The 13,323-nt window shown below is 38.6% G+C and overlaps 1 protein-coding gene across 2 annotated transcripts in view; it reads right to left on the bottom strand.

The window, feature by feature from the left end:
• The window catches only part of TMEM192 (transmembrane protein 192), a 147,402-nt gene extending 140,963 nt beyond the window's left edge, over positions 1–6,439 (bottom strand). For both annotated transcript variants that reach the window (XR_010068408.1, XM_063310112.1), the window contains exons 1-3: positions 6,323–6,439; positions 4,044–4,190; positions 1,628–1,892 (exon numbers count right to left, since the gene is read on the bottom strand). Coding sequence is in view for 1 of the 2 variants with exons in the window: in XM_063310112.1 (XP_063166182.1) it covers positions 1,628–1,892; positions 4,044–4,190; positions 6,323–6,373 (463 nt within the window). In the remaining variant the exon portion in view is untranslated. The remainder of the gene's footprint in view (positions 1–1,627; positions 1,893–4,043; positions 4,191–6,322) is intronic.
• Positions 6,440–13,323: the final 6,884 nt, after the last annotated feature.

The following is a 13,323-nucleotide window of genomic DNA, read 5'->3' as shown; positions in this document are numbered from 1 at the left end:
TGCCTATCAAACTGTTGCCCAGGCTGCTGGTCTTCCTCCTGTCTCTCAAGGTCATTCCCACATAACATCACACAACAGGGGAAAACTGGGAGCCACAGCATTCTTGTCTTGTTCCACAATTGTTTCACAATTAGAGAAACAAGGAATAAAAATATAACACATACAATGATAGGCAAATTTAGATATATAAATTTAAAAATGAAATTAAGTGGTACTACCACAGCAGCAAATAATCTCTCCAGTTTCATAAGACTGTATATTTTAATTTGACACCTACTGTATTTAATACCTGTTTCATGTTCAGATTGCATGCTGTTTTCCATCAACATGCTTCATGTACTGCTTATTTCATCTTTATAAGCCAATGAAACTAACTGAGAGGTGGTAACTGATAGAGCAGATTTATTGTCTTACTGTAGTAGGTAGGACCCAAACCAACAGACTCAAGATAAAAACATTCATGTAAACATTAATCCTGATACTATAAACTATTTAACACTAGAGTACTTTAAAAGCTGATGAATTCTCATCTCTGAAAGTAAGACTGAAAGCCTATTTTTCAGGGATGCTGCAGGTCAATATTCTATATTTATTGGCTATCAGAATAGAAGTTTCCAACTCTATTAATAGTATCCACTGCACTTGCAATCCTAATGAAAAAGTACCTTGGATATATTCTTGCTCTCTAAAGAATTAGGACTAATTAATAATTTTCTTAATTAAGAAAATTATATTTGTTATTGCAAATATAATTTTCTATGCAAGCAAAGAGCAGCCAGTACAGAGGTTATGCTCATGCATGTGGACTGGCCAATTTTTTTCATTTGCTTAACTAATCTGGATCAGTAAGACACTGAATATATGATATGAAGGGGATCTATATTGTTTGAGGCACTAAATATACATCCCCAGCTTTTTAAGAATGACTATTTTGGAATACTGATGATTTCTTAGAGTCTCTATATCCTAACTGAAATTACTGTAATAAGATGACCAAATATAATCAAGGAAAATAGTTGTACTGATAAGTACAATAATTTATTACATACCAGCATGCACCTATTTTCCAAGCATCACTTAGTTCTTTTATTTCCCTTTCTCCTTTCTTGGGTTCAGATCCCTATCATAACCTCTAACACTTTCATATCAGGAAACTATTCAAGCACTCTTACTTGATTGTTAGAACCTGCTGCTAGGAAGTGCTTACAAGCAACATATCCACTTGTCACAGATTCGTAACAGCCACCAGAAGTTATTTACCACATATGGCCTGGTACAATTAAACCAGCACAATATCACTTCTCACTATTGAAAATACAATGTGACCATTACTCAGCAGTGGCTCTGTTTGTAAATATGCTGCAGTGTAAAATGTATTAAATGTGTGAAAAATAAAATCATATTTTTAAACGTCTTATCTGAACAGGATTTATGTAGTCGTAGCTATAATAGTTACTTGTTTCAGCTTACCAGAATGAAGGTTTCAACTTATCAGAATGAGAAGTATCAAAACAAGAGTGAAACAAATTTCCAACCTAGAAATATAACATCATTACTGCATACTGAAATACCTGTATTTAGAGGGAGAACATTAAAATGAATAGTATTTTAATAAATTCTGGCTCACCTGTTGATTGAATTAGCAGGGGAAGCCTTTTAAGATGTCTTGTGGTTCGGTAGATGTGGAGGTAACCTTTGCTTCTGACTTTTCTATGATGAAAGTAAATGTATCGTTCCAGGAACAGATGAAGAATCCAGAGAATTACCTTGGCAATCACTATAACAGTCTGCACTTTAAAGGGATAAGTGTAGTTTTCAGGGCACGTATCTTCACTTGAATCAGCATAAGAACAAACCATTCCTGTCACAAATGCCAAAATAACAAAAGCAACCTAAGAAAGAAAGATATCAAATAATTATATGTACTAAAGAAGTGAGTATTATCAGTCAGGTTTCATGCAAGTTATTTATTTCTATTAAGACTCTTTATTTCTTTATTGTGAGCTGAATTATCATACTGTTTCAACTGGAAATGCTTATATTCCCCAATTCAGGATTGGCACCACCATAACCCAATTCTGAACATGCTATCCATCTAATACTGTAATATTCTAATATGAACATGTATCCAAGATACAGCTGTGCATATTATCTAAGGCACTTTATAACCAGTTGAAGGATCATGAAACGTATGTAAGATTCAATTTTGGCTTGCTTCAAAAGGAATCACTGGAGTTTTTAAATGGTATTGCCCTCTCTAAATAGCACAAAGGCATTATGGGGAATTTTCTGATGATTGTGTGTGTTATTTCATTGAAGCTTCCAAGATACCAGAGTTATATTTTCTCAATTCAGGGAGCCTGGGTGTGTGCATGGGGCAGTTTCCATCAGCCTGTTTCTGACAATGGTTTGGCTTCTGAAAGTTCCTATATAAAGGTTCTAACATAAACCAGTAAATTAATGGTAAATTTTGAGGTTCAGTGGCTCTTTATTACAGCTATCATACCAGTATTTCAGGAATATCCCATAACACTACTGCCAGTAAGTATACAGATATGGGCTAAAAAGTATTCAACGTAAACTAGCAGTAAAACCTCACAGTTAAGATTCTAGTATAGTTATTCAGAAGCTTTGTGATGATTGAACTTTGTGATGCTTAAATCCATCTGCACAGAATGAACTTGCAATATGCATTGAACTTTAACAAAAAAAGTCTATCTAGCTGACATGCAACTTGTACTTTGAATTCAAAGACAATTTTGCTGAGAAATGTTTCTATTTAAACTTTCACTTCAGTGAAATACAAACTCATCAAGGAAAGGGGAAATGCATAGCTTCTGCTTTATTTATTTATGAAAACAGTCGCTATGTTCATTCACTTGCATAGCAAAGAGAGTCACTTGCCAGGTGTTAATACATGTCACTACTTCTGCCATCAGGAAGGTTTTAGATTTGTGTATTATTCTTTCTCCCCTCACCCTCCACCCATCACTTATTTATTTATCTGATTTATATAGCTGCCCATCTCACAAACAAGCAACTCTGGGCAGCTTACAAGTTAACAAAAAATACCTAAAAATCATTATAATTATTGACAACTAAATGTCAAAAACTATAAAAACCAAGCTAAAACAAAAAGTAGACAAAGTGATGTTAATAATAGGGGAGCCACCTCACAATTCACCCATCCCCTGGGGTCCCCAGGCCTGCTGACACAACCAGGTCTTCAGGGACCTTCAGAAGCTCAGAAATGATGAGCCCAACCTCACCTCAAAGGAGAGAAGATTCCACAATGTGGGCACCACTGCAAAAAAGGCCTGCAGCCTAGGGCTCACTAAATGTCACTCCCTAGATAACGGAACCCATAACATGCCCTCTCTGCTGGATCTGGTGGGACGAGCAGATGAAATCAGGGAAAGGCGGTCCCTCAAATAACCCGGTCCCATGCCATGAAACATAACCCTTTTTTGTTACATCAAGCGACACTGCTTGGCATATGCAGAAACTGTTTTCACATCTCTGTTTCATTTTCTTAATAGTAAGGAGACATGACTATTCATATTCCAGTACTGGGGAAGACTGGCAAAAGCTAGATTTACCGGTTATGGCACCAGAAGTAGGAATCTTCTGCACATCCCATTTTGTTGGTTTTTATTTTCTCAGTTCAGATAACAGTATCAATCTCCAAGCTGCAAGCCGATAAGACTGTAACAGTTCGGTACAGTGTTTCAGTGTATAAAGCCTGCCTGCCCATTTTTAATCATGAGTTAAGACTACGCATTCTGGATTCCATATAATAATGATGGGGCAAGACTGGAAAAGTCTTAAAGAAGACCTAGATGCCTCTGCCACTTTTAAAGGACCAAGAAGGACAAACTGGGATAAAGTTGTCTTTCTGCTGGGGAAGTAGTAATTTAAGTGCCAGAGAAAGAAGCTGGTATTCCTGACTTGTTGGTCAGCTAAATAAAATAGCAACACTTTACCACTTGATTTGCAGACAAGCTAAGCTGATCCTCTGCACATTTGTCTATTCTTCAACTTACATGCAAAAGCAACAAAACATTGGCAATGAAAACTGTAGGTATAGCATGGAACTCTGGATGTAGCCTGGAATGTAACATATGGGGTGGAAGAAGTGGTGCATCAAGTAGAGGGTCATCATCCATACTCTGTGTTATCTCCAAGGATCCCTGAAACAGATTCAGTGACAAAAAATTTTAAATCAGAAAGTGAAAATAATTTTTACATATGAAAAAATCAACTATGCTAGTTTGTGCAAGTTTTATTACATTAGAACAATCTGGAAGTTTTGAAAAGCAAAACATTTTCAGTAAAATCCTTTGTGTTTACTTGGATGCATCTTCTATTATGCTTAATTAGAGGACTTATCATCATCTACAGAAAATTATAGTTGCTGTCATTTAATTTTAGGACTGGGGAACTGCCAGCAATGAAGGTCCTGTCTGAGGACAGAAATGGGTTTTCCCCCTGAAAATGAAAATGTTGCTATGCAAATCAGCATAAATCCAATTAAAACATTCATTTCATAATCTGCATATTGGGGTTACATTATTTGATATGGCTGGGGATAAGCCATGAAATTCCTGTTCCTCAATTTTTAGAACAATTTCCCAAAAACCAAACATACAACTCTGAAATTGCCAAACATGCCTGGAGTGGAAAATCTGGCCCACATTCTGGCCACGAAATCCTGGTTCCAGTCCACATTTAATTATGAAAGGTGGCTTTAGCCCCATCACTGGTTTCTCAGCCTAACCTACTTCACAGGAATGTAATTGTGAGGATAAAAAGAAGGAAGTTCACCACATTTTATTTTCATTGAGAAAAGCTATATAAAAGTACTATAGTAGGGCAGTGAATAAATTTGATAAATAAATAAAATTTAATATAAAACTAATACAGGCATATATAATATGCTTGTAGGTTTGACAGGAATGTAGCAATACATTTCATATACAGGGAGGCAAAAAACCCCACCACAGAGTACTCCCTGAAAAAAAATGCACACGTGACACTGAAAACAGTTCCTTCTTCCCATTTACTTTACCTTCATGAGCAAAGAATGCTTTAGCTAACAAGACAATTCCTCCACCTTGAGATCTCTTTGCCCACAGGTAAAATCGCTCAGTTTTGTTGTTTTTGGAGATACTACTATTTCATAAATACCAGTATACACTGACATCATTTACTGTATTTGACAACAAACCATGTATCTGTGACCATAAACTCAAGCAAAAATTCTCCTTGTGTCACAAAGAAAGTTTTAATACATTATAGAATAAGTAAATAAGCATATGGTATTCCATGATCTGAGAACATAAATACTGCAAAAGTCACTTTTGGAAAGATAGTAATCCATATCATCTTCACATCATATACAACTCTTGCAATTTTTGTATATTCAGGGATCCATTTCCAGTACTTTAACTGTAATTAATGACAAAAGATGCATAAGAAAATAAGGAGCCAGTGATATGTTGATCCTTTACCCCATAAGCAGCTCAATTATAGGTTAACCCTGGATTTAAAACTGTGTGCAAATTCATATTGGTGGTAATCCTGGCCTCTCATATTAGTACTTTGGACCAGTTTTATACACTTCGGTAGAACATAAAACAAAGTTTGATTTATCTAATAGTGTTTCCTGGCACTTTAACTTTGGCATTTGTGTAGAAAGCATTTCAAGCCAAAATAGGGAGGGGAAGAAACAAGGAAAACCTGAACACCTAGGGTATTAAACATGGCTATAACTATATCTGACACAGTTTTATCCCACTGTCACATAGAGCCTGAGTTGACAGATATAATAGAGTGGGTTTGGCTCACTATATTGTGTGAAAATTATTGGAAGACCTCAAATCTTTTCAGAACATTAATCCCAAGGTCTCGCAAAACAAAATAGGTCCCTCCCCGTCTCCAAAGAGAAATGAAAGAAAGTCAGCGCTATCACATGATCATGATGAGATGCCTTCATGCTGGGGCTCCTCAGACATGAGACTAGCCCTCCCAGTATCTCGGCTAGTAGGGTCGACATACTGGATAGCGAACGGCAGCTGTAGTCCGATTCATTTGCAGAGTTTGCAAATTATTATTGCGGATTGAGGGCAATAATCAAGCGCGGGGATCAGGGCGAATCTAAGCAAATTAAACTTGGAGTCACACGTATTTTCAGTCTGGACTCCCAGGCAATCTGCTGCAAACCCTCCACCGTCGCCCCCCGACACCGAGCTCGCCGTTCACAGGAGCGCCCGTACCAGCCCGCAAATACCAGCATGCCAGGGAACTCAACATCACAACTCACGTTATCCAGACCGCGCAACCGCCGCTCTCCTGAAGCTGAAGCTCCCGCCATCGTGGGCTGCTCCAGCAGCTGCTTCCGGTACCCCACCCCCTTCGTTGCGTTAAAGGAAACGCTCCACCTCCTCCGTTCTCGAGCGCGACGTAGCGCATCTTCAGCTTTTGTTTCCACTCGAAATCTCCTCCCACCTTCTGCTGGCGCTGCTACGTTGCTCTCAAAATAACCGCCTCTCTCGAGGCACCCTCCCCCCACGCGCAGTACGCTCGGTTACCCCGAGGATGAAGCGGGAGGGTGAGGGCTGCCTTCACTGCCGGTGGTTCCCTCCGTGCCGCGGCTTTTGCTTTGCTGTTGCACCTGGAGGGCAACTTCTTTTACCTGCCGATTTCGCATTTGAGGTGAGGAAAAATGTCCACAACGGTGGGTGGTTCCTTCCTGCTTCCAGGAAGAGGAAGCCCAAAGCGACGGAGAACAGAAGGATAAAGTCGAGAAAGGGGGGGTGGGGGGAAGCATGAAAGCATGAAAACTGCTGTGGTGAATCAGGACAAAGAGAACAGGATAGTGAATGCTGTTGCTGATTATTTGTCCTACATATTTCTGATCTGAGGAGTTTAGACCCGCTCACACTTGCGCTGAAGCGTGGCACAATCCAGTTTTCCCCTAGCCCATGAGTTAGCGTTAGTCATCATTAACTGTACTGTTTTCATCTTATTCACCTGACATCACCCAACAGCCCAATGTCAGCCTCAAAGGGTGGTAAAATGCACTAATGCTTCGCATCCCCAGAATCTGATGCTTTCGTCAGTGATGAAAGCACCGTGGTTGTAACGAGGCTTTCATCATCTGTTCCCTCTTGATCAACCTTGCAGGTGCCTCTGACGCCCATAGCCTTTGAAGTCTACTGATCCGAGATGAGTTTTAGGAATGGTGGGTGCACTGCCCCTTCCCCTCTGGTCACTGTTCATTCTGCACTGCAGCCATTTTTGTCCACTCCATTAGTTTCCCATTCAGAGCAGTCACTACATCTCCCTCGTTCTGTTCTGTTCTGTTCTGTTCTGTTCTGTTCTGTTCTGTTCTGTTCTGTTCTGTTCTGTTCTGTTCTGTTCTGTTCTTTCCACAGGCTTTGAAGATAGATGAGAACAGACTTCTGTTATTTCATTTGGGAAAGAAAAGAGGCTTGGTTCATGGTGACTTTTGCATACAGAAAAGTTTGCACTGTTTCTTTGGTCTTCTTCCAGGATGTTTTTCTGATCTAGCTAACCCTAACCCTATTCCTGACGTAGCTTAGAACCCCATCATTCCTGATCTAGCTTCAAATCCTATTCCATGGAAGAATCCCATCCAAGGATTTACCAGGCTTGACCCTGAACAGCTTCTGAATTCAGACAAGTTCAGCCAGGTGCAGCCAGCTGCTGAGGCAGACTTTATTGTGGCTTAAGTGGCTATGCCAACTAGTGTTTAGGATTGCACCCTTTTTTACACTAAGCTTTTCTGCATTAATAATTTATTACATCACCTGGCTATTTCTGTGGATCTATATCACTAATTTATTTGTGTGTTAGATTTATATCTGGTCTTACTGATCTTAATTTCTACTACTAGAACTAGAAGCCTGCCGAGCAGTGACTTAAGGAAACTGCCCTTAATAAATGTGTTTATTGCATGAAGTAGAAAAACCATTACAGAAGAACTCCAGCAACTGCCAAATTTAAGATACAACCCCTATTCATAATAGAAGCAAGGTTCACTTTTTATACATTTTTCCCACCAGCCTTATGTATTAGGCTGATAGTCTTACACTTTGGGACAGAAAGAGTGGTTAACAGTGCAGTGTTGCTATAATTAATCAGTCTGGTCTCAGGCTGTTTGCTTCTCACCTTGCCAGATCTACTCAACACTGCCCACAGAGCTCAATATCACATGGAAATTAACTGATTAATGTCTGATTTTTCTCATATTTTTTAAAAAGAAGTGTCATGTGTCTTTTGATTATCTGTTGTTTATCTAATGTTTATCTGATGTTAAAAACATAATTGAAAGAATATCCTGGTTGCAGTAAGCACACTAGAAGCTACTGACCCAGAGATGGTCCTATATGGCGCGCAGACAGAAAAAAAATATTTGTAAGTTATAAAAATATGCAATAATTTTTAGCATAACGTAGTCTCTGCCTTTTCTTATATTCATATGGAAATTAACCTATTATTCTCAATAACATTTGCAGGTATTTATTAAGTACAGAGTGGAAACTTTGTAGCATTTTGTTGTTGTTGTTGTTTACAACCTGGCTTCAGCGAATTTCGATCTTTGGGTCTAGGTGGGGTTGTACTGCAATTTGGGAGTCCTCCTGAACTCATGGCTCTTGCTTGAAGAACAGGTAGCAACCATAGCACAGAATGCTTTAACATAAATCCTTTGCCAGTTGCACTCATTCCTGCACTGGGAGGCCCTCTCACAATCATTCATGCCTTAGTCACCTTCCATTTGGATTATGGCTATGATCTACATGGGGCTGCCATTGAAGACCACTCAGAAGCTACAGCTGGTACAAAATGCAGCAGCATAAGTAGTTTATTTATCCTGGTTGCAGTAAGCACAAATAAATTTAGAGGCCACTGACTTCAGACAATTCTGGGTAGTTTACATTATAAAATAAAAAACAAAACAATAAAAACATAAAAATCATGAATGTCTGTAGGGACAATCACAATGCCTCCAAAAATACTCCAGATAAAAACCAGTAGGAGCTCAGCTACCTCCCTATCCCCAGGCTTGGGAGCAAAGCCAGGTTTTTAATGACTTTTGGAAAATGATTGGGGTGGGAGCTGTACAGATCTCCAAGGGGATGCCACTTCAAAGAGCAGGCACAAGAACAGAGAAGACATGCTTCTTAGGTCCCAATAGATGACATTGTTTAATTGAAAGGACCTGAAACATGCCCATTCTGACTGATCTTACTGGGTAGATATGGAGTATGCTTATCTAACACAGCGCTTGAACTGCACTGGTTTCCAGTATGCTTCTGGGTGCAACTTAAGGTGATGGTTGTAACCTATAAAATCCTTCATGGCACAGGGCCTGATTATTTCCAGAATCACCTGTCACCAGTTACTTCTGCCTATCTGATCAAATCTGGCAGGGTGGATCCAGTCAATTAAATAGTGTCATGTGGTAGGACCCAGGAGATATTCCTCTCTGTCACTGAACCTGCCCTTTGGAATGGCATTTGAGATTTGGATGAGCCCAACCCTACCTACCTTTCAGAAGGCTGAGGTGGCTTTTTACCCAAGCATGCGGTCAGAAGATTTTGAACCTCTCGTGATAGTTTCTGTGGTGTTTTTTGCATTGGTTGAAGTTGTCTCGGATGTGTCATGTTTTATTAATTTTGATATGATTTTTTGTAATTTTTTTTATTGTTCAGTGTTTATATAAATTGCATGCATGTCGTTGGATGGTTATATAAATTTATACCTGTGTTGGATGGTTATATAAATATATGCTTGGTACAGTATCATTGCATGGTTAGGAATTTTTGTTTGGAATACTTAGATGCCATTTTATGATTCCTGTTTTGTTTTTGGCTTTGATGCAATCAATCAATCAATCAGCATTCCATCTTGCTTTGATTGTAACAATGGTCCTATAGGGTATAGATCAATATTACACACACAGTCCTACAAACTGATTATAGTTTACTTATAAGCAAATATGCACAGGGTTAAGAGAGAAGGAATAAAACTGAGACTAATAGTTCTTAATAGACTTATTGTAATGGTTGCCTACTCCAATATACTCAGTCTCACAAGCCCGGGCTTTAAGATAACTGATTTATTAAAGGAATAGTGTGCAGATACAGACAAAGCTGAGAATAAAGCAAAAGCGCGCGAAATACAAATCAAATACTGTTGCTTCAGTCCAACTCCGCCCCGCGTCCCATCGTAGCAACCACCCCATGCCAGATGCTACCCAGCATCATAACCCGGCCTGGGAAAGTAACCTTGAAGAAAGACACCAACCCAAACATGCATTCCAGAGATTACAGCCTCGCAGGGCTGGAAATTTCCAACAGGGAAACACGGAGCAACAGAGTGACATGTGAAGCGTTGCGATGTATGCAAAACATTGAAACGGAGAACATGACACTTATCCTCCATTAATTTCTCCAGTCTCTTTTTAAACCCCTCAAAGCTAGTGACACTCAATATGTTATGTAGTAATGAACTCCATAAGTAAATTATATACTGTGTGAAGAAGTTCTCCCTTTTGTCTGTCCTAAATCTTCTAATCAGCTCTATCATGTGGCTTGTTCTAGGTATTTTCAGAAAAGGAGAAAATTTCCACGTCTACTTTCTCCAAGCCATGCATGAACCTCAATCATATCCTTTTTTTATTATTATTATTATTTGAAGCTAAAGGCCCCAATTGTTCTAGCCTTTTCTCATAAAGAAGATGTTCCAGTCCTCATGGTAATTTTGGTTGCCCTTTTCTGTGCTTCCTTCAGCCCATTTATATCTGTAATCAAGTTTGGTGACAGAACTTAATGCAGCATTCCAGATGCAAACACACCATAGATTTTACAAGGGCATAACAATGTTGGCAAATTTATTTTCAGTTTCTTTCCTAATGATCCCTAGCATGAAATTTCCTTCTTCACACTAAGTCTGCACCTTCATTGAACTATCCCAAGATCTTTTTCAGGCAGTTGAAATTACATCAACGTATATGTGAAGTTGGATTTTTTTTGTCTCAGTATGTGTCACTTTCATCTTACTTAAATTGAACCACACTTGCCTTTTGTTTGACCATTTACCCATTTAGAGAGATGTTTCTGGAGCTCTTAGTTTAATTTTAATTTAATTTATTCAATTTAGACACTGCCAGACTCCAAACAACTCTTCACAATCACTTTGATTTTCACCAGCCTGAATATTTGTCTCACTTGCAATCTTGGCTATCTCTCTGCTTACTCTGAGTCAAAACGTTGGAGACTTCAATTCAGCAGGAGCCTTTGTTACATGTGCTCATGAGCTTATGCAGAGTGCTAGAAAATACCAAATAATTAAGTAACAGAGGGTCCTGTTGAAAGAAAAATGTTCATAATATAGTTGTCTTGGATGCAGGGTACGGGCTTAGTCCACCTATTAATGCTCACAGATGTTCATGATCGTGAAGATCCTTCCCCTTATCTATCCTTCTGTCATTTGCCCTAGTGGTCAAAGTAGACTCATAAGTGCCTACTTATGTAATGTCCAGCACAAGATCATTTAATTAATGTTAAAAAGCACCACTCCCAATATACTTTCTCTAGAGACTTCTCTTCTTACTTTCCTCTGTTGAGAAAATTGTCTAATTATTCCTAGTTTTTCCTTTCTGTTTTTTAAAACAGCAATCCATAAAAGGCAAGGTCCTCTTATCTCATGACCACTAAGTTTACTCAAGAGCCTTTGATGAGGAATTTTGTCAAAGGCTTTTTGAAAATGCAAGTATACAATCCTGACAGTGTCACCTCTATTCACATGCCTGCTGGCACGCTCAAAAAACACTGGAAAATTAATGAAGCAGGATCTACCTTTATTTAAGCTTGTTCCTCAATGTGCTTAGGTTAATTTTTCTTAGTAATAAATAGTAATCAATTTGTACCTATTTGCCTGGAACAGACATTACACTGATTGGCCTGTAATTTCCTGGCTCTCTCCCAGGCCCATTTTAAAAATTAGAAGTCATGTTGGCTATTTTCTAGTTCTTGAGCCTGTTTTGCGGGACAAGTTAGGTAGTTTTGTTAGGAGATCAGTTTATTATATCCCTTAATGTACACCCCCCTCCTCCTCTTCCTCTTCCTCTTCCTTTGCATTCCTTACATTTTTTCTGCCATGGTTTGTACTATGTTTTATTTTTCTCATGAGGACAAGTTTTCCATTTTGTAAAGGAAGCCATCTTTAACTTTTTTTCAGTTTACTGGATACTTAGTAGATACCCAGGATGGCTTCTTTCTGGACTTGGTTGATTTATTCTGCCATGAATATAATAGTCCAGTTGAGTCTGAATTTCTGAGGTTTTATATAACCTCTAGCCATTATGAAAAGATTTGGCTGTCTTGACTCTTCCTTTCAAGCTAGTTTTTTACCAGTCCCCTCATTTCTGAGTTGTTTTCCCTTTTGTAGTCAAATGTGACTGTGTTGGACCCTGCTAGCAATTTCCCAGTAGCATACATGTGTTAAATGTAATAGCAGTATTGCAATCACTGTTTTCTGTCAGTTCCAAACATTTCACACCAGCTCACAGGCACCATTTAAGATGAAATTAATATTGCTTCCTCTCTGGTCAGGTCCAAAGACAATTGTTCTAAGACATAGTGATTGAAGGTATTTAGAAATGCAATTTCTTGTGGCCTAAGTATAATGGTACCCAGTCAATGTGAGAATCATTGAAGCCCTTCGTTATTACAGCTGCTTCTTTGCATGGCTCCCTGATTTCTTTCACCATTAAAGATCACCTCAATATTTTGATCAGGTGGGCAACAGCATATCCCTGGATAATTTGTGACTGGATATTGTCATGTAAAATTGTAAGAGGAATTCAGTCTTGCAATATTTTCTAATACATTATATTTTATACCTTCTTTGATATTAAGAGGATTCCACACTTCCAGTGTCAATCCTATCACTTACACCTTTCTGAACCAAAGTCTGGTTTCCCAGAGACTAGTTAAAAATTGAAATAATGTTATTTAAGCCAGAGTTTTTGTTTTTGTTCAGTCATTCAATCACCTCTGATTCTTTGTGACCAGATGGACATGATTTCATAGAAAGGTCTCTCAATAACTGTTTCTTTCAGTTCTTGTAATCTGATGCTTATCAATAATAGTTAATAGCTATCTTCTGCACTCTCTTTTTCAATTGTCTTCTATTTAGGGTACACCCTAATCAAGGTCCTTTGTCCCTCATTTATCAGTGAGTATGTTACAGCTGGATCTCCCTATTGCCTTTGATCTTGTTTCTTACTGAATC

The sequence above is a fragment of the Candoia aspera genome, chromosome 8 (genome assembly GCF_035149785.1).
Source record: "Candoia aspera isolate rCanAsp1 chromosome 8, rCanAsp1.hap2, whole genome shotgun sequence".
Classification (NCBI taxonomy): Eukaryota; Metazoa; Chordata; class Lepidosauria; order Squamata; family Boidae; genus Candoia; species Candoia aspera.
Note: the sequence above shows the minus strand (reverse complement) of the source record. Positions and strands in the feature narration are given on the sequence as shown.